Raw genomic sequence first — 20,041 nt, 5'->3', positions numbered from 1 at the left:
GTGCTAAGTCTTCACTCATAATGCCGTTCAGATCCTTTTGCAGGCAGTTTTTAAACAAGAAAATTGCACTTCTCTCACTAAAGAGTATTTTCTTCTTCTTGGGGAGGTCCTTTGCTAGTATGCAGTGATTACAGTATATCTGTGATCTTATGCTAGTAAAGCTTTCCTGGATTAGATTTAGCTTCAGTAAACAGAAAATCTGTGATTTATTTTTGAAATGGTGCATTCTGTTCCAGTCAAATTTTGCTCCCTGCTTCCCATTCTGTAGCTTTGTTTATCTTTTAACCATGCCGCAAGTATACAAGTGGACCAAATTATAAATTGCATAATAGTATGAGGACACCAGAATGTTCCTGGCTAAATTTTTTTTGTCTCATTGCAGCCTTGCCCTACATGTAGTACCACCCTTTCTCCCCACTGCGATGTCAGCATAGACGAAGGAGCTATCCAAAATGGTTGTCAGGATGAGCATAAAAACAGTACGAAGGTAATTTAAGTATTAATCGTATTATCCCTTCTTTTCCCTTATTTCTCTGCTTCACTTAGCTTTCTCGTTTTTGTATTGCTATTCCTTTATTCAAGCTCTTAAGCAGCAGAACCAGTTTTGATTTTGAGCAGTTGTATTCTACAATTTAGTTGAGCCCCCCCAAATTTTCAAAATTATTAGTGATTTTATGGGCCCAGTTTGATACCGAGAAGGACCTAAAATTTGGACTCTTTAAATTATGTTGAGGCTACATGAAGAAAGAGGCACAAACACCACTACCACGCTCTCCATCCCTTACACCAGTTGGCTGTGTGTCGCCTAGGCACAAGTTACACCTATGTCTTGCCAATGTCTTCTGCATCGTAGCTCTAAGCTAAGACAGAGTCATTCCTGTTCACGCGCACAGCTGAAATTCACAGCATCTAAGTCAGTTTGCATCTTTTTTTCTGACCGACAAATACAGCGTCTTACATATTGAGCGTGCTGCTGCCAAGATTGCTTTCCTTGCCTGTTGCTTAGATGTTCTCACTGAGGGCACCTACTTCCTCTGCAATACCAGGCGGTGCCTATTTGTCGTCTTGTTCCTGGCCTTCGTAGCCTCCCTGCTCTGCCTGTCGCCTCTCGCTCCTTCCTGAATGTTAAGCTCCCGCCAAAATGCAGACTGGATACCAGTGCTCATCACCTGATTGTTATATTTTCAGATAAGTTTTGTGCTTTCCCTTGTTGGGGAGAATCATTTTATAAACACATTCAGAGATAGCTGTCTTGGTTGTTTTCTTCATATCTGTCTTTACAACTCATCTCGCATATAGAGCTAATGGGAAAACTTGCCAGCATTTATTCTACTATGAGCTACTACATTAATCCGTGTTTGTCCCTCTGCTCTCTGCCTGTATTTGACCTGTTGTCTCCTATGCTTAAATTGTAAGCTCAGAAGCAGGGGCTGCCTTACTGTACTGGACTGAAATGGTTTGTAACACAGTAGACCACGTTGTATGCCAAGGTTCCTAGGAAACAGCCTAAGAAATAAATAAAATAATAATCCCTTCAGCTCTGAGGGAGATAGAGCAGAGTGGCCAGCAGGTACTGGTCTCGGAACAGCATGAGATCTTTAAGACAGAAAACATTGTGGGAGATGTACGCAGCCTGCCAAGATGGTATGTGTGAGATGCTTCTTCCCCAGGCTGCCTCTGCCCACGTGCCAGGGATCTCCAGGAACCGACTGCAAACAGAGATTTTCCTTAGGTACCAACTGCCTTGTGTCATATGTTGCCTTCATCAGAATTATCCTTTAAGTTTCTTCCTACTACAGCTGTATTAGCTTCATGTGTGTTAATCAGCAAGTCATCTAACCTTGCTTAAAAGAGGTCTGTACAGTGCTGAATAAAATGTCCCTAATCTCACCGGAAGAAACATGCTAGTGGAGACCAAATCACTTGTCCTTCTTTGATTTGCTTTAGTTATTGCTAAGTCAAAAATTGGACCAGTTAAGTGGCTACCAGTAACTCTGGGATTAACTGAAAGCTTAAAGAACAGCTGCATGCACAAAGTTGCCGTGGCCTTTGATTTCCAAATCTTCTCTGCAGTCTCAGCTTTCTTGGGAAGAAGAGCCACAAGCTCCCTCTACCCATCTCTGGAGTCTGTACCCATCCCATGCCACATCTCTGCACCTGGCCCTGCAGCACTCATGTCCCCTGTCTTTAGGGAATGTTAATGATATTAGCTGTGTCCTTGGCCCTCTGTGGGTCCCAACAGCCTCCGGAGCCTCCCTGTCTCTTGATGAGAGGAAACTGTCACATAGTACATCAAATCGCTGAGTGCTCAGAAAACCCTGTACAGCCTGTTGCCATCAGAAAGCACAGTAACGTTGGAGCTAACAACATTTAATAAATAGGGATTTTCTCCTTACCACACAAGCAGGTTCACACTCTAATCCCCTCCTGTTAAGATTAACAGAGTGGAGACAGCACAGGAAAACCTTGAGCTGACTGAAGGGAAGAATTTTCTTAGGGATTTGAGCCTTTGCCAAGGAGCTAAAGAGAAAAGGCCAAGAGAAGTCCATGCTGACCTTCTCTGAAAGAGCAGAAATTTTCACTGCATTCTTCAGATGAACTTGAAGAACAGACAGGGAAAGCAAACAGTGCACAGGAGTCCGTAGCTTTTACTTGAGCTGCTCATGGCAAAAATTGTGTTCTCTCCGTTACTGCTTTTCAAGTAACGACATCTGCTGCAGGGGTAAGGAAAAGGAGAAAAATTCTTTACCAGGAAAAAAAAAAAAGGTGGTAACTATGACCTTCATTTTTTTTTAGGCCTCAAGTTGTTCTGGGAAGTGCTCTGAGCAAATATAATCTTTAGCATGAATTAAAAAAAAAAACAAACAAACAATGAAGACCCTTCTCTTGTAGCAACTTGTTGGACAGTTCTCTTTGGTTTGCCTTTGTTAGCACTCCTCATCCAAAAACAGAGAGGTTACCCTGGCACTGCAGTGCGTCTTGTGCTCCATAGCCGTGTTCCCTCTGGGTAGGCTAGATAACCTGTTACGGTTGCAGGAGGACTCGCTCTGAAGCTGCTGAACATTTTCCCATAGAAAAGAAGCTGGTGAACGTTTATGTGAGAAGTTCTTGTGCCTCTGGCTTACCAGGAGAGTGCCCTTCTGTCATACGCAAGCGCTTATCTGGTCCAAGAGTTGTTGCTCTGCTTTTGCTGAGATATGTGTTGCTGAAATCACCTTTCTCTTCTGTTGATTACGTTCTTTAGCAAAAGATTGGCAGCGTACCAAGGTAACTACTAAATTTCCTATTCTACTTTGTCAGCTGCTGTCACTGGGCTGTGAGCACCTGCAAGCTGCCAAAACAACTGTTGTGAGTGGTAGGAGGGACTAGACTGGGAATCCTTTCATCTCCTGGCTCCCAGCACGTGGCTCTAGGGGCTCACACCTCCATCGGGGCAGCCCGCGGGGTGGGGATCCTGCCTCCCTCCCAGGGGGGAGGAAGGGGAAGCACAGCCCACCTTCCTCCTGCTTTTCCTGTAGCTCCAGGGAACCATTCCAACACACCTTGTTGTGACTTTAGCTCTTGAGGTCTTGGCAGTGACAGGGAGCCAAGCCCGAGTGCTTTCTGACTCTTCCCTGCACAAGGTGACATTCTCCTGCTGCTCCATTAGTCTTGTATCTTCACTGGTTGTGTCCGCACCTTTAATTATACCTGCCTATATTCATGTGCCTTATTTGCTTTACAGGATAGATACACAAGGAGGTTGAATTAATTTTGCATGGGCAGCCAGAAACCAGCTATTTCTTAACTTTAACTAAGTTGATTTTACAATCTAAGTAACATATTTCAGTGCATGGTTGGGGTGGTGATGATATTTATGGTATTTATTTATGGTCACTGCGGTGGCATCCAAGAATAGTCTTCTGGAGGAGCTTGTCACTGCTGTGCTGACTGCTGTACAGGCAGAAATGAAGAAACTTCTGTCATGAGTGGGTTTCAGGATGAGGATAAATGATACGTGATAAATGATAAGACATGGAGGGGGGAGATGAGCATTCAAATATGCTAAGTCTGATACATGTTTGCATTTGAAAATGATCCTGACTAACTGCAGTTCATTTTTATTCTAACCATATTTAGTTGTCTAATTGTTTTTTGTAATTGCTTCGGTGCATATTGGTCTAGGTCAAATAAAATGTAAAAGAAAGAACTCCATGAAAATAGAATAATTTTGGTTGAAAGTAATTTGTGTTCTCGAATGAAAACAGAATTGATAATACTGTGTACCTAAGCTGTGTTGCAAGCTGGTGTCAAAATTTGAAAATGCAGTATTAATTAATACAAAGGCAAAAGAAAACGAAGAGGAAGAAGTATGTCTTAGCCAGTGAAGAAAACATAGTTTAATTTGCAGGATAATTTTTTTTGTAGAATGATGAGACGTACAAAAGGGCTGTTCCCACAGGTAGGAGAACGGAGGAAGCTGTCTGGGAAAGCAGCAGGGCTGTAGTGGTCAGTGGAAGAGATCAGCAAGGGCTGGCAGAGTAAGTTGTCTCATGACCTGTGGAAAGATAGCAGAGTTTAAGTAGGTATTTAAAAAACTTTTTAGAAGAATCTTGACCTTAAGATGCGTGAATGAAATTTGGGCTTGTAGTTGGTCTTCATTGCGTATGTGAAAATGTACTTTGTTTTCTGCTCCTTGAAAACTTGGTACATAAAAAGCAGAAAGACTAAATAGGCGTGCACTTACAGAAGATGTGAATGACTTCAAGGCAGGTGGAGTTAGGTCTTTGACGTGATCAGGTAAAAGCTGAGTGTGTTGAGGGAAGAACTTCTTTCAAATTTTGCTCCATGAAATCTCTTCTGTCTTTCTCAAACACTAATGTTCCCCATATATGTTTTGCTTTCTGTCATTCAGGCTCCAGGAGGACACAGTCCAAAGACTCAAAATGGACTTTTGAGTCCTCCACAGGAAGAAAAGCTCAGCAATAGTCAAACCTCGCTTTGTGAAATGTTGCAAGAGAAAGGCAGATGGGGCGGAGTGAGTCTGGATCAATCTGCTCTCCTTCCTTTGAGGTTCAAAAACATCAGAGAAAAGACAGATGCTCACTTTGTGGATGTGATTAAAGAAGACAGGTAAGGAAAATCGAGCTGTACAATGTAAAATTGTATAAAGGAGAGAAGGCAGTAACAGGGGTCCCATATCTTTATCTTTATTGGTGTGCTTGTTGTCTAACATCAATAATTATTGTTAACATATAACATGTTGTATGTTTTCTGAGCTTAGTCTATATTCTGTTTAAACTACAGTAGGAATTTGATGTTAGAAACATTCTGCTCAGGAATATGTAAAGCCAGGTTTTTCATCATTTCATCAGAACAGTCTTCAGTTGAGTCTTCGAAAAGGAAAAACACTCTTTAAATGACTTGTCATGAAGTTGAACTCTTATCTTTACATTTAAAAGTCCTTTTAATGCACATAGTGTGTACCTTCCTCTGCAATTAAAAGTGTAACATAGAATCTGAACCACAAAACTCTCATTTTTGTATAGCAAAAGAACAACATCTGATAACATTGTGTGACTAACTAATGCCTAGAAATCATACTGGGCTTGGCAGCAGAATTAATAGGAGTGAATTCTCATGGACCTACTGCCTCCCTACAGCATTTTGTAAAGTTAGATTCTCTCTCTGTTTCAAACAAAAAAAACCTACTTTGGGCAGAGGAAAATATGTTCTTTAAAATTCAGTAGTGTGTGATTTTTGTAAACACACAACCATATCTCCCTTGTTATGGCAGTGACTTGATGGGATCAACCAAACAGATAACTTGAGTTTGTTATTATTTACGGCTATTCTTATTTTTGCTTCACTGCTTCCACTCAGATTAGGGGTATTTTATCTAAATATCCTTGAAACTGTATGCTCGTATAGACTCCAGGCTGCTTGGAACAGGGACGCTGTCGTCTTAACTGAAAACGTGATTAAAGCAGGGAGAAGTGAGAGGGAGGGACACCAATCTCTCTCCAATCTCTTCTCTAGATTTTTTCAGATTACTTTTCTCCTGTGGCCAACTTCAATTAAAATTTAAATTCCTTTTTTTCCCCTCTATGTGTGTTCTGTCATTAGAGGTTGAGAATAGGTGTTTAGCTGATATTTTCAAATATTAGAAGACAGAAGGATTGGGAAAGTCCAAATGTTGGCAGAAATCAGCAAAAACAAATTGGATTTTTGTTTAAAATGTAACTAGCATGCTGCAAATTTTAAATTGTAGAAGTAGCTTAATTTATGCCACTGGTTTGCTGAAGATACCTAGCTCAAGCTCTTGTGTTCCTCCTCCTCTTGCTTTCCTCCTCCTCTTACAGAACGGATAATTCTTTCTGATCCGGAAAAAGGAAAAAGTAGGACCGTGATTTGGTATCAGTCAAAGCCTAGCTTTTTTTTGGTCTCAATTAAATATCATCATTACCATATTAAGTGGGCCATTTCTTGTTGCCAGGGAAACTTCTCTGCTAAGTTCAGTTCATGTAAACATAATTTTCCAAAAATAATCTTCTGATTAATTAGGTCTATGCAAAATGGTTTAAGCCTACCGTTTTACATTAATGCTTTTCAACATTTCTCAATGTGAAGTTATATGTAGTAAGTCATTTTAAAAACATTCTTGATCCCCTACTGTAAAACATAATATGTTGTTGGTCTCGACAAATCTAGTATCTGTGAGGATGTTTGAATGGGAAATTTGAGTTTTCTCAGGGAGGGGGGTAACGTCCGAACTTCCCTTTGGCCATCTTACGTGAAACCCCATTCACAATAGTAATACTGGAGTTTTGCTGCTTTGGTTTTATGTTACTGCAAATCCAGCAGCAGCAAAGTGTGAGCTTCCCCTAGCATTGGGCAGTCATTTCCACTGTGGTGCTCGATTCTGGTGTTCTGATCTGTGATATAAATTTGTATTAACAGAAAGTACCTAACCCAGATATAGTGATAAGGTGCATAAGTTAATCACGCAGGCTTCCTGTACAGCTGGGAAGAGTTAAACATGCCCTAGGGAGGATTCAGGAGCCTGTACACTGCATTAGGAAGCTGCCTAGGGCTAGCCTGGAGGAAATGCTGGACACTGGAGATATTTTTCATTTCCCAGCCTCTTTCTAGAGTTTAGGTGTGTGGCTGAGAGTTTCATGAGTGGCCCTCGGTCTCCTTGTATGCCGAGATTTCACCTTGGAGCTCAGTTCCAGTTGTCTTTAAAAATAATAATAATAAAGCCAGTGTTAGTGCGGCAAGTTTGCATTATTGCATTATACAAGAATCCTTTTCATGGAAGTTACCAGTTTGCGTCTTCTTACAACTTGATAATGTATATTTGGGAAACTGTATAGTTTGAGCTTTGAGTCTGGCTTTACTACAACCCCTATAAAAATACCATGCTTTGTTCATTGTAATCTGCATGTTACTGTGTATTTTAAAAGAAAACTATAGTGTATGAGTACAAAATGTTTAAACTTAATTTCATTGGGGATACCCTCAAAGGATTTTTGCTTTTTAGATTTTTGTTTCAAGAAAAATTACATATTCCTTAGGTTATAAACCTTTTGAAGTACAAGAAACAAGTACTCGTGCGCTAATCAGGACAGCACTTAGAAACAGTATCTTTAGGCTTACAGAGCAGAGTCCCAGGGAAACGTGAAGCTCCCCCCAGGAGCTAGGTTCTGTGCAGCCCTTCGTCCCCTCCTTGGGTCAGTTTCCTGTTTAAATACTTCTAAAATGTGTTTGTTTCTTTCATCTCCCACTTCCCAGTCTTGCTTGATTTGGGGAAAACAGCAATCACTTGTGCTGGGGAGGCACAGCACCTCCTGGGAAGCAGATAATGTACTTGACTGTGTTTACTCAACTAAACTGGGATCTTCCTCTTTGGCTAAGGCCAGAACGTTTAAAGGTTATAAAGTATTTGCCATGTTCATGGTTGAAGTCTTTTGTCTTCTCAAGCTTCAGTCTAGGAATGTGTGTTTGGTTGGTCTTGCATCTCAAGAAAAAAAAATGCTTCCCACATGCCATCTTGTGCTGGGGAGCTTGTACTTCCAAAAAACCTCTTTGCCAGGGGTCAGAAAAAAAACACCAACACAAAATAAACATAAACAAACAAACAAAAAGGATTCAGGCACAGATGAGAGCTCTGTTGGACCTTTCAGTTCTTCATCTGCTTGGAATTTGATCTCATGGGCATCTCTCTGGTCTTTGCTTAAGAGTTACCAGCTGCAAAATAGTCCAATCTAATTGTTTCAGTGCTGCAGTTTTCAAGGTAGGAATAGCACTTGGAAAGAAGCTGCCCCATTTCACATTCTACAGCAATTTTAAAAACAGTTCGTTCCCTGTAAATAACAAGTGGAATTGTTTGCTTGAAAATGAGAGGAGGTTCATAGCAAGAGCGTGTGTTCTGAAGTCTCAGATGAGGACTGCACAGAGGAGAGGGTGATGGGCTGCCCCAGCAATAAATGGCATAAGCAGGCGTGACCTTACTCTGCGACCGTCGGGCACAAAGCACTCAGTGCCCTGTTAAGTCGAGTCCTTTTAGCTCTTTGACACCTACTAGAGAAAGAAAAGGTTTGCAGATCAAGTGTCATAGGTGTCATTAGAAAACTTCTTTCATAAACCTCTTACAACTAATGTAAAACTCAAAAAATATTCTATTTTTGCTCCAGAGGGCGGGGAATAGAAACAACTTTCTGATGATTGAGGCTTCTTTTATGTTTGCGTTTGGTTTTGGTGTTTTTTTCCTGCACCTGACACTGGAAGATAAGGTGAAGGAGTGCATAAACACCCTCTGTTAGATGCTGCCTCCTGGTTCGTTAGTCCTAGTGAGCTGGTTTCATTATTTGTCAGTGCTTTTGTGGACGATTCTGGTGATTTCAAATCTTCTGTTTCAGAAGTAAATTTAAGCAATCTGTCTCCTCAGGTTCCGTTTCTCTGCGGCCCGGATTGTTAAGGGAGTGTTCCCACTTGAGTTACTGTGTTATTTTAGCGTCTTTGAAATAACAAGAAAGTGCTGTTTTCTAAAATGGACAGGGTTTTTTCTAACCATTTGTCACCTTTGTCATCCTTGGCTTGCTTTGAACAACAGAATTCCACATAAGACACAAATGACCCACAGCCACGTGCCTCCTAAGGTTGTGCCTCTGTAGCAGCAATTAACCTTTACTGTTTGCGGGCTTACATTACAATTATCTGTAGTCATCTGTGGTTATAGCTGTTAAGTTTCTGGAAGGACTTGTTAGTCTATTCCTAAAAATATGAAAGTTTGCTCTCTCATTTTTTTTGTAAAATACTTCCTCTGACTGAGCGAGTAATGTGGATAAGGGGGTACCGCGGTGACCGAGAGCGAAGAAAAGCAACAGCAACTTCAAAGCCAAGCACCAGCGTCCCTAGAAACAGAAACCACAGAACGGGGGGCTCCAAAGAGTTACAGCTGAGTAAACTGATGTTGATATCGTCTTTTCTCTTTAGCCTCATGAAAGACTACTTCTTTAAACCGCCTATTAACAAGCTGAGCCTGAACTTCTTGGATCAGGATTTGGAGATGGCCTACAGGACAAGCTATCAGGAAGAGGTGTGTTTCTCCTGGTGTTAATTTCCTTCTGTAATCTGTCTAAGCAGCTGTCTGTCATTGTTTTTAACATTTCATTGCAGTTGATGACAAGGGTCATGAAATGTCGCAGGTGATTTGCTACTTGGTATTGCTGCCTCTGAAAACAGTCTCCTTTCAGTTTACTTGGCTTGTGCCGTGCCCTGAGTCTAGTCCAACATTTAGGCTGGAAATACATTTTCAAAATCCACCAAGATACACTAATTACTTCTCACCTGCCTTTTCTCCATTTTCAGGTTAATGTTTTAAGGCTTTAGGCAGGCCAGAGAACCATGCTGAGATGAAAGTAAAGGACCAAATGCTACTTGTCTTCTCATCAAATATCCTAACTTTGAGAATGATAACTTTGAATTTGATTCTTCATGTCACAGCCTCATGGTTATCCCTGTGGAACCCAAACCTGCTCTGAACTCAAATGTCATAAGTTCTGTAAGTGTGCTGCATTCAGAAACAGGCAGTTCAAAACACTGTGTAATTGTAAGGAACAGCGAGTAAATTGTGAGTAACTTGGTGCCTTCTTCAGGATTCTGCACTGAGTGTAAAAAGTCCTTAATCTCCTTGGGGGCTAGTAGTACTGCAGGCTTTCCATGTCAGTAGATATTCCTGCCTGGTTGATAGGAACTAGCAAGATGTTTTAAGTTTACAATGTATAGTGACGTTAGGTGTGAGTACTAACTGAGGCTGCATTTCCACGAGTAGCTGAGAATTTGCTCCCCTCCTTGTTCCTCCTCTCCCTGCTCCTTCTAATGGCTGTGGTGCTTATCAGGCTTCCCGGCTGTGAGCCAGTTCATTTTACTAACCTAGCATAAAATATTCATGTTCTGTTTTTCTGTTTGGGGCTTTTTCTTTTTCTGTCTGGGTCTGTTTTCTGCTGTATTGAACCAGCAGCTCACAGTGAGGTTGGCAAGTGCCAGAGCCAGTGCAAGGTAAGTGTCCGGCAGCAGGAAGGGGAATGGGCCCTTCCTTTCCAGTAGTAGTTTGGGTCATCCATCTGGCAGAATTGCATCATGATAAATGTAGGTGTTGATTTCTTTTCTTCCCGGTACACCCTACATCTGAGGGCAGGTGGGATTTCTGCTTCTGCTGCTTGTTGCTTTCTGTTCATGGGCTGCTCTCTGCTCTGGGCAGCGTTGTCACATTGTCCTTAGCAATAGCCCCTATTTGCTTGTTTTCCAGTGTTTACAAATGAGATCTCACTTTTTTTTTTTAACAAAGGGAAGCCCAGTTGTGTTGCAGTCCAGTTTGTTCACTTTGTTCAGGAACTCCATACTCGTCCTGCAGCACTCTATTCCAGTGGTATCTCTCGGAATAAAGCTGATGTAGCAACAATAGGGAGAAACTTCCCGTGGGATACAGCCTGCAAAATTTGCACAAGCTATACAGAAAATAGTAAATCAAGTTCTTTCCAATGGAAAGATTGGAAAGAGAAGCAAAGCAGTGATAGTCAAGCATATACAGGTTGACCTATTAATGTAGGAAATTCTTAGAAGTAGCAGGAAGGTGGTCTTTGCATTTTGTTAGTGGCAAGCTGTTAGTTTGAAAATTATTACGTAAACCTCCCTGGAAATGGGAATCTTCACTCTCTAATAGTAACTCTGCAGCATTGGGGCAAAAACCTGTTAAAGCCTTAATATTAGCATGGTCCAAAACAGCAACAAAAAAATCTTCTCTTGGAGAGTGAAATGATTTGTCAGCACTGCTGGTTCTTTAATTGCCTTGCAGTGAACTGTTGCTGAAAGTAACTTCCAACACCACTGAATTCACCTCTAATTACACAGTGCCAGCTGCATGCTCGGTTTGTGATTGTTCTAAGCGGCTCCACTTCCCAAGAGCTTGCTTAGCCTGTTCTTGTTTGGAAATTAAGGCACTACTTAACACTGTTAGGGCATCCTTAACGCTGTCACTTTAGGATACAGTGCTGCTTTCCTTAATTCAATTTATGTGACTTTCTGCATGGACTAACAGGATTCTGCTACAGTTCAGATTAAAAGGTAATTTTGGCACTGAAATGATGCTAGCTGAATTTATTAGGTTGCAGAGAGGTACAAATGAGGAACAAGTTCATTTCCCAATATTGCTGAGTGCAGATGGTGTTCTGAGGAGCAAATGAAATTTCCAGATTAAACCAGAATACTGAAACTGGGCTACTTCATGGCGATATTGATAACATACTTCTTGTGTTTTCTTTGGAACTTGCTTTCTGTGGTCCCTTGGGCAGATTTAAACACTCATAAGACTGGGCTCATCTGAGTAAGCCAGGATGTAGAGCTCATGATCTAGTTTTCAGCTGGACTGGCCAAAGTAGCACACAGCGCAGCTGCGTGAGCACTGGGGCCAGGACAAGATGGGACGGGAGTGTGTGGTAAGGGGTTACGGAAGAACAGAACTTGGTGTCCTGGGCTCTGATCAATTCAGATTACATACTGTCCCGATTGCTGCTTTTAATCTGGTCTGAAAGGGAGATGTCAGCTCTGCCACAGGCAAGTAACTGTTTCTGTAGAGTGGCATTTGGAGGGTTTTCTTAAAGAACCATGGGAGCTAAAAGGTTTATTGTAAAATTTATTATTATTATTTTAAATGAAAATCCTTGAAGAAAACTTCCTGTAGCTTTATCTGCTAGTAATTATGGGTTTTATGGTTTTTTGCATAGAATAGGCAATTTTCACATGGTTTATTTCTGTGTCATAATATTCTGTAAAAATCACCCCAGACCCAGGGGCTGTGCTGCCAGTGCTTTTTTTCAACACAGACTTATTCACAGGGAACTGTGATAGCCATTGAACTACCTCTTCTGTTTCTTGTTTTAAAACAGTACTTACGTTGGATTAATGAAGTGGCAAAAAGTTCTGTATTCCTTTATTTGTTTTTGTGAGCTGCTGTTTATGGTACAGTTGAATTCAGCAAAATAGCATTTATTCATTTTCATCCCTTCCCCCAATCCCTGTATTCCACACAGGTTATAAGGAATGCTCCAGTGAAGACATTTGCCAGCGCTACCTTCAGCTCGCTCCTGGACGTGTTCCTCTCCACCACAGTCTTCCTCATACTTTCTATCACGTGTTTCCTGAAACACGGGATGGTCGCATCCCCTCCACCACCCGCAGCAGTCGTGGTGTTCATCATCGCCATCCTGCTAGAGGTGCTGTCCCTTGTCATCTCAATTAGGTAAATAAAGCTAAGAAAGTCTCGAAATAGTGGTGAGAACTGAAATGGTGGCTGGCTTGGGAACATTTTGTTTGACAGCATCCCAGGAACTCACTTGGATAGTCTGTAATATTTGGAGAGCAGTGTTAGTGAAGCCGAGAAGGCTTGCGGCAGATCTTGTGCAGAGAGGTCTAGCTACAGAAATTAGAGGAGAGAAAGGTGACCGATAGAGGCCACTTAAGGAAACAGAATCTGCACACCATGCCTGCCCCTGCTTATTGTTCCTTGGGGTGCCATATGCAACTGGATATCTTCTCCCCTCACAGGGCCATCAGAGTGAGGGAATTCAAGCAGAAAACTTTTATCTGTCCTTCAAAAAGAAATCCCCACCTTTAAATTCCTAGATAAAAGTACGCCATTCTGGTGTTAAAACTGAAATAATTTATCAGAAATGCAAAGAGCAGTCCTTTTCTCAAAAAATAAAAAATAAAAAAAATGCGAAAGTCACATTGCATCTGTACAGAATTAGTTTTCTTAATGATCTCTATTGCAAGTCTCATGGGTTTAATATTCAAATAGTTTGTGTTTTCTCTGTTTGACACATAATTGGAGTTCAGCATTTCCCCCGAGTCCCGGGCTGTGTGACAGTCAGCTGCTGCTTGAGAAGGGAAGGGGCACTAGTTTGTCCCTGCAGAACGGGCGGCTTTGCAGCACTGTGCTCGGCAGTGCCAGCCCCCACGCTGCCTCTTCGCAACCCACAGCAAAGAATCCCCAGTCCCTGAATTCTTAAATGTGTCCCTGCGACCGCTGTACCTCAACCTCTCCTGTGCCCTTGGCGGTGAGGCTTGGCTGCAGATAACTGATATTTAACATTCCTGATTGGTACCCGGTCACCCAGAGGATACGTTCTGGACTTCTAGGACACTTGTGGGCCTCACCCTGGCATTTGTAACTAGTCAGCGAGCGGTTACTGTGCGGTTCCTACATAACTTGGGGTTTCCCCCAGGCACGCTGGAGTTACTAACACATTCAAGTGTAGCAGAAGATTGCAGTTGTACGTGCATTCAGTAAAGCTCGTGCTCTCCTGGGTGTGTTGTCTGATTTATACAGATACCACCTGTAACCTGTCATTAACCCAGATGATGGACCCAATAATAAGTTGTTTGTTTGTCTGTACTTGTGAGAGCAAGTTTATTCTGCCCTCCTCATCCCCCGTTTTCACTGCACTTCCTTCTGACACAAGAGCATGTTATAAGGGTGGTGTGTGGAAACGTGTGTCCTCACTTGTAGTTCTGCAAATCTATGTGGTGTAAGTTAAAATGCTTTTGTGATTGCAAGTTAGAAGCAATTCTGCTGTTGTTCCAAAAAAAACAAGAGCTCGCACTCTTAACTTTTCAGGGTCAAGGTGAAAAACACTAAATTAGTACTTTAGTCACTGAAGCAAGCTTGTAACTCAGTGTGCATATAAACGTATGCAAGCATGTTTACCTGAAAGCTGGCATTTAGGAGTAAAGAGATGTAATTTATGAACAGTGGAAATGCTTTTAAGGATAGTATTTCTTAACACATGTGTTTGATTGTTGCAATTTGAATAGTATTGTAGTTCTGGAGTTTTTAGAAAATCTAGAAATTCAGAAAGTGTTAAGACCAGTACTGGGAAATGGTTGAACTGGTAGGACTGTCATTCCAGTGCATCCTAAACTGGATTAACTGTTGCTCTGTCCTCTCTCTTGCACCAGAAATGCGTTTTCCCCTTTGCAGAACAGTTTCTGTACTCTCTCTTGGGTGGGGGGGAAGGGTTTTTTGTCAGTTTAATGTGCCCGGGCAGCTCTTTCATCGCACTAGGCAGGAGAGTAGGAAGGCAGCAGTGAGCAGGTAGTCTGGGTTTGGTGGCCATGGCATTGTATCCTTGAGTTTGCTCAGCTCTGAACAACTCAACCACCACTTTGCAGAAGAGCTGGTTTCTGCTATCCAGATATGTTTGGAGAAAATTTGTGTTCATTCACCTTGCAGGTACCTTATCAAAATACTCCATTTTAGTATTTTTAAATTCATTATTGTTCCCACTTGTTTTTCCAATGCTACATTGCATTTGCATTTTCTTACTTTGAACATTTATAAAAAAATATTGCTATAATCTTAGAAATTTTTATGCGTAGGTACATAAGGTTTTGTTTCAGTCCTGTAATTGGTGGTTTATGGGTTTCTTAAGGAGAAGGAAAATTGTTGTTTTCAATATGCTATCTATATAGTCAAAAATTTACGAAGTGGTTTTGTCTTTCTGAGCTGTGTATGGCTGTACAGAGGTTTAGCTTCATTGCAGCACTATATTGAGAGCCATGCTGTCTGGTAGTGAGCCTGGGCCATTACCGAGGTGAGTTTAAGTGGCTTTATAATGTTTTCTTAACACTATTTGGTTTTGCCACTGACATTTCTAATATTTTCATGAGACTATGTTGGCTTAAAGCCCACATTTTACTTACTAAGCTGGCTTAGATGCCTCATTTAAAGTCAGTGGGATTTAAAAAGCAAGTGTTTCAGGATGACTCCTAAGTCTTAGAAGTATATATTTTTTAATATGAATCATTCTTTTGTGCTTAATTCTGATTTGAAAAACAGGTTGAGAAACATCTCACATTGTGGAGAACACTTGTAGCCAGCCATCAAAACTCACATAGTTCCACCTGGTGTAGTAGTAACAGATTCTCAATAAACACTGTACTGACAGCATGCAGGAGTGTCTTTATCCTAACAGGCGCTCGCAGGAGGTTTGGGCATGCAGGGAATATTGCAATTCCTGCACAGCTACTTTGGGTGCGGAGGATCGGTGGTCACTAGCACTTGCTGCATTCATCCGAGTCAAGGTGACCATGAATCTCAAGACCCCACAAATTCTCATGGTTAGTTTGGGAAACAGGAATCGCTGGATGGGATAAGCGATTGCTGCCCTTCCCTGCCCTCTGTCAAACGGCAGTTGAGGAGCAGGGACATAGGAATCAAGTCACCAGGTATCTCTTGCTTCTGGAGCAAGTGAGAGATGTGTTGCTCCTTTCTTTTGGTGGGAGGGAAGTGTCTACAAATCGCTCTGTACTTACTCCACAGTTACATGCAATTGGTTCTCAGGAACTTGCTGTCATGGGCTCACATTCGTGATCTTTCCTCTACTAATGAGGTATAATTTGTATTTGGCTTACCTCTGATCATTGCATGTAAGGTAACACTTCAGTAAATCTCTTAAAGTACAAAACAGGATCATCTCAGATCTGAGTAGATCTTACCCAGGGTACCTTCTTGAAAATAGCCTCATACTATACACCGAAAAAGAGCAGTCTTTGTAGATGAAAAGCTCAGAAGCTTTCTGGTAGGTTTGCAGTTTTAAGTGTAATGGCAATGGCGTATTTGGGGGGGACTTTTTTAGGAAAAGGTATCTGTTCTGGCTTGGAGGGTTTTTTTTGTTTTGAATTTAAAATACACTTTTGGGCCATTCTGGTCTCCACAAGCTGAGGCACACAGTTCTGTACAGTTCCCTTGAGCAGAAAGAAGAAAATCGCCTTTTTCCTCTTCAAATCCTCTTCACAGTGAAGACTGCTCATTCTGACCACTCGTTGTGCATAGAAACGGTGCAGAACTTCCTGTGCAGAAATGTCATCCCAAATGACAATCACCGAATACCACCGAGATATCTTAAGGGAGGAGATTGGACTACAATGCTGGGCACAATCCCAGAATTTCAGGAAAAGGGATTATTTTAGGACCAGAAAATTCTTGCCTAAGTTTCTCATTGTATTTTCATTATCGTGATGTGAAACACCCAGCCTTTAAATCAGTCTAACTTTTAATTGAATCCAGGACTCAGCCTAGGAAGTACTCGCTACAGCTTGTGTGGCTAAGACCCTTAGTCCAGCTGCAGGAGTGGGAGAGGAGAGCACTATCGCTGCCTGTACAATGAGAAACGAGTTAAAACTTTTAAGTTCTAGAAGAGCAGAAGAACTCATGGAGCAGGGCTTACAAGGGAGAAGGATGTTTTGATTCCTCTGAAGTGTCTGATAATAAATTATTGGAGTATCTATAGATGAGGATCCCACTGTTATCGCAAGTGCCACTCTAAAATTAATTGTATAAAGCTGCACGCAAAAAGTGGTGCTTCATTTGTAAGCACGTGGAAGATGTCATCTCCTGTTCTGTAAATGTAGTGAAAGAATGTCCTTCTGCCCACTTGAAATGTGACTACTTTGACTTTCATGAGCTCGGTTGAAGTGTAAGAGGTCCTAAAGTTCTGCTATTTTATAAAAATACCTTGGGAAATGTCATTGAGCATACAACAGTGTGTGGGATTTCACTTGGGATTATTAGGAGTGCTTCTGCAGGAATACAGGTAAAAGACATCTGCCCACTATTTTAGCAGTAAATACAGGATTTTTGTTAAGTAGATACTTTTGACATCGAGTTCTTGTTCTCGAGTAAAACCTGTTATAAATAAGTTTGTTTAAAAAAAAGAGTGTTGCTTTTGATAGCACCCTTCAGTGAAGACTTCTGAGTGAAGAGATGAGGCCAGAATAGTGGATATTTCAGCCCTGTTCAAAAGAGCGAGAGGTGGGAGCACTTGATAAGTTGCTTCATGAATTCAGAAGTACCTTTCTAGAAGGCAAAAAAATATTTTCTGGATGAAGAAAGCAAGCAAGTACAATCAAAACAGTAGAATGGGAAAGTGTTGTTGCCTGACTAAGCAAAACTGCCCTGTGCCTGGTACTTCACCTTCCCAGGGCTGGCTGAAGTAACACCCACAGTCTGTCCACAGCTGAGACCCTGTGGCCAACCAGTTGGATCTTCTTACACTCCTAATGACCAGAAACAGAAATTGTTTTCTGCAACTAGAGCTTAATGAACCCGTTCCGTTAACATGACTGATACAGAGTACTGATGCAAGGAAAAACAATGTATTCTGTTTGCCTTTACTTATTTCTAACATCTGCGACTTTGGTATTTAATATCCCACCAAATTGCTGCTGTGCCAAAAGCTTTTGATTTGAACTATGGGAATTGATTTTAAACTGCCAGTAAATACAAAAATGATGGTAACATTCTCCATTACCCATTAATCATTTATGTCAAAGTTACTAATTTGAACTCCAGCTTGTGTAAACATCTTGGATGCTTTAGCATTTAAGCCCTGTTGAGCTACCCACTGACACTGCGTTATTTACTGATACTGCCCTGTAGCCATTAAATCTGTCTGCAGCTCTCATTGCTGTCTGGATTTAATGCACTTCTTCCTGCGATGGGAGGGTTGTGCTGTATTCACAGGCTTTCGCTGTTTTGTGAAGGATGAGATTTCAGTCGTTTTAATTCCAGAGTGCAGAGCATTGTGATAAATACTGGACTGAAAAAAAAAAAATCAATGCAAGAAGGTAAACATTATCACGAGAAATGTGGCGTTGTCCTGGAATTTGCAGCTGCCTAAATAAAGAAGCGTCCTCATTACAGGATTAACTGATCGGGTTCACTGGTGGATTTGTTGCTATAGTTCCCATAAGAATTTGTCCTGGCATGGAGGCTTGGCAAAAAAAAAAAAAAAAAAATTAAAAAAGCTTTCTGCACCATGGAGTCCCTGTTGTGTGGGTTGGGGTGAGAGACATGAGCTGCACTGGGTATCTGCCACGCTTTGCGTGCCACAGAGCTGGTTTCTGTGCCAGCCTCCATGGGAGCGACATGGGAGATCACGCAGAGCGTGGGCAGAGGTGTCGCTGATCTGCCTTCTCCTGGCTCTCCACCCCGCTGCCACGGGGGATGGCATGGGGAACGTAGTTTCGCCCGGGGGTGCTCTGCCTTGGAGCCCAATGCAGTTTCCGTTCTCACAGATCAGCCTTGTAAATGTTAATCCTAATTCGTAGGCTTTGGGAGAATTGAACTTTATTTTTAGAGGCATGAACTTGGGTGGCATTTTCAGAAGTACTCGATACTGGGCGGACTTGGCTGCCACTGAAGACGGGGATAGTTCTGTCACTGATGTTAGAGGCAACTGAGTTAGGACAGTATATGACTCTTTAGAAAACCCAATTCTTACTCTGTAGAGCTTTTTTAAATTTGATTTTGCTTTATATACAAATTTTTAGTTTCTGTGCTTTGTTGGAAAGTCTTTTCTATGGTGGAATATAGCTATAATTTTTGCTGTAAATGGAAGTCCATTAAACTAGGAACTAACAAATCTGTGAGCACCCTCTCGTGGCTTCCTGATGTATAACAGCGTTTTCCATCCCAAATTTATCTTTTTCTATGCATTTAAGTATAATTTCCAGATTTTAATATATTAAATTAGAGAAGAGCTCTTGAAGCTTCAAAAAAATGCTTGAGGTCACAAAATTCACAGAAGTCTAGTCCAGAGAATTAAAATATAATTCATAAACAATACATATTTAAAGGTGTGGAATAAGTGTCAAATTCACATAAAGAAGTTTAAATTTATCCTGTTTTGTATCAGGCATTCATCCAGCATAGTACCTTGTGTTTTAGACAACAGTGTTAAAAAATCAGTGGATAGCTTTTCTCATTTAAAAGATACAGGTAATATGGAATAATTTGTGTAACTTTGGAGATTGTGAATTTCATATTTAGTGTATGTTGTATTTATACTTTTCTTTTTTTTAGCTATGAGCATTTCTGTTCAAAAACATACTAATTGTTTGCTGTTTGGGCTCTGCTGTAGTCCACTGTTACAATAGCAGAATTACCTGCCCAGACCAATGCTGATAATTACATACATCCACAACGAAATGGCTTTGAATGAAGCTAACTGTACTACGTTACCTTTTTATGTCTTCATAAAAACAATTAGAAACTTGAACAGCAGTTGCAATTTTTCTAGAGTGACTAATGTTTTTGAGCTTAAAGAAGCAAGTTATCCGGAGGATTTTCTTCTGTAGATAAAGAATAGTTCTCTATGCAATGTCCTCGAGCGCTAAGCATCCTTTTACCTTTCCTTATTTGTTTTAACAATTAGAAATGCTCTCATTTGAGAAGTATCTCCGTTAAGCTGCTCTCCAGAGCTCTTCCAGTTGGCTCCTTCAGCACTTCACAGGTTTGGGCCGTCGTTTTATCAGCAGCTTGAGGCAAGAACCGTTCCTTCCCGCATGCCTTGTGCGGAGCCAAGTGGGTTGCTATGATAGATACCAACAGGCGAGCGGAGGAGCGCGTCAGCTGCCAGCTGGCCTCCGAGGTGCTCAGCGCAACTGCTTCTCAGGCTCTGCTGCCTGCCGAGGGTGCCAGCGCTCAGCCCACACTCCT

General features: G+C 41.4%; 1 protein-coding gene across 1 annotated transcript in view; it reads left to right on the top strand.

Annotated features, from left to right (window-relative positions):
* The window catches only part of ADCY9 (adenylate cyclase 9), a gene marked incomplete at both ends in the record, with an annotated part of 80,111 nt that overhangs the window by 53,193 nt on the left and 6,877 nt on the right, over positions 1–20,041 (top strand). Inside the window, 4 exons of the mRNA XM_009573281.1 lie at positions 383–487; positions 4,895–5,112; positions 9,478–9,580; positions 12,573–12,781. Of these exons, the coding sequence (XP_009571576.1) occupies positions 383–487; positions 4,895–5,112; positions 9,478–9,580; positions 12,573–12,781 (635 nt within the window). The remainder of the gene's footprint in view (positions 1–382; positions 488–4,894; positions 5,113–9,477; positions 9,581–12,572; positions 12,782–20,041) is intronic.

Source organism: Fulmarus glacialis, unplaced genomic scaffold (assembly GCF_000690835.1).
Source record: "Fulmarus glacialis isolate BGI_N327 unplaced genomic scaffold, ASM69083v1 scaffold1802, whole genome shotgun sequence".
In the NCBI taxonomy this organism is placed as follows: Eukaryota; Metazoa; Chordata; class Aves; order Procellariiformes; family Procellariidae; genus Fulmarus; species Fulmarus glacialis.
Note: the sequence above shows the minus strand (reverse complement) of the source record. Positions and strands in the feature narration are given on the sequence as shown.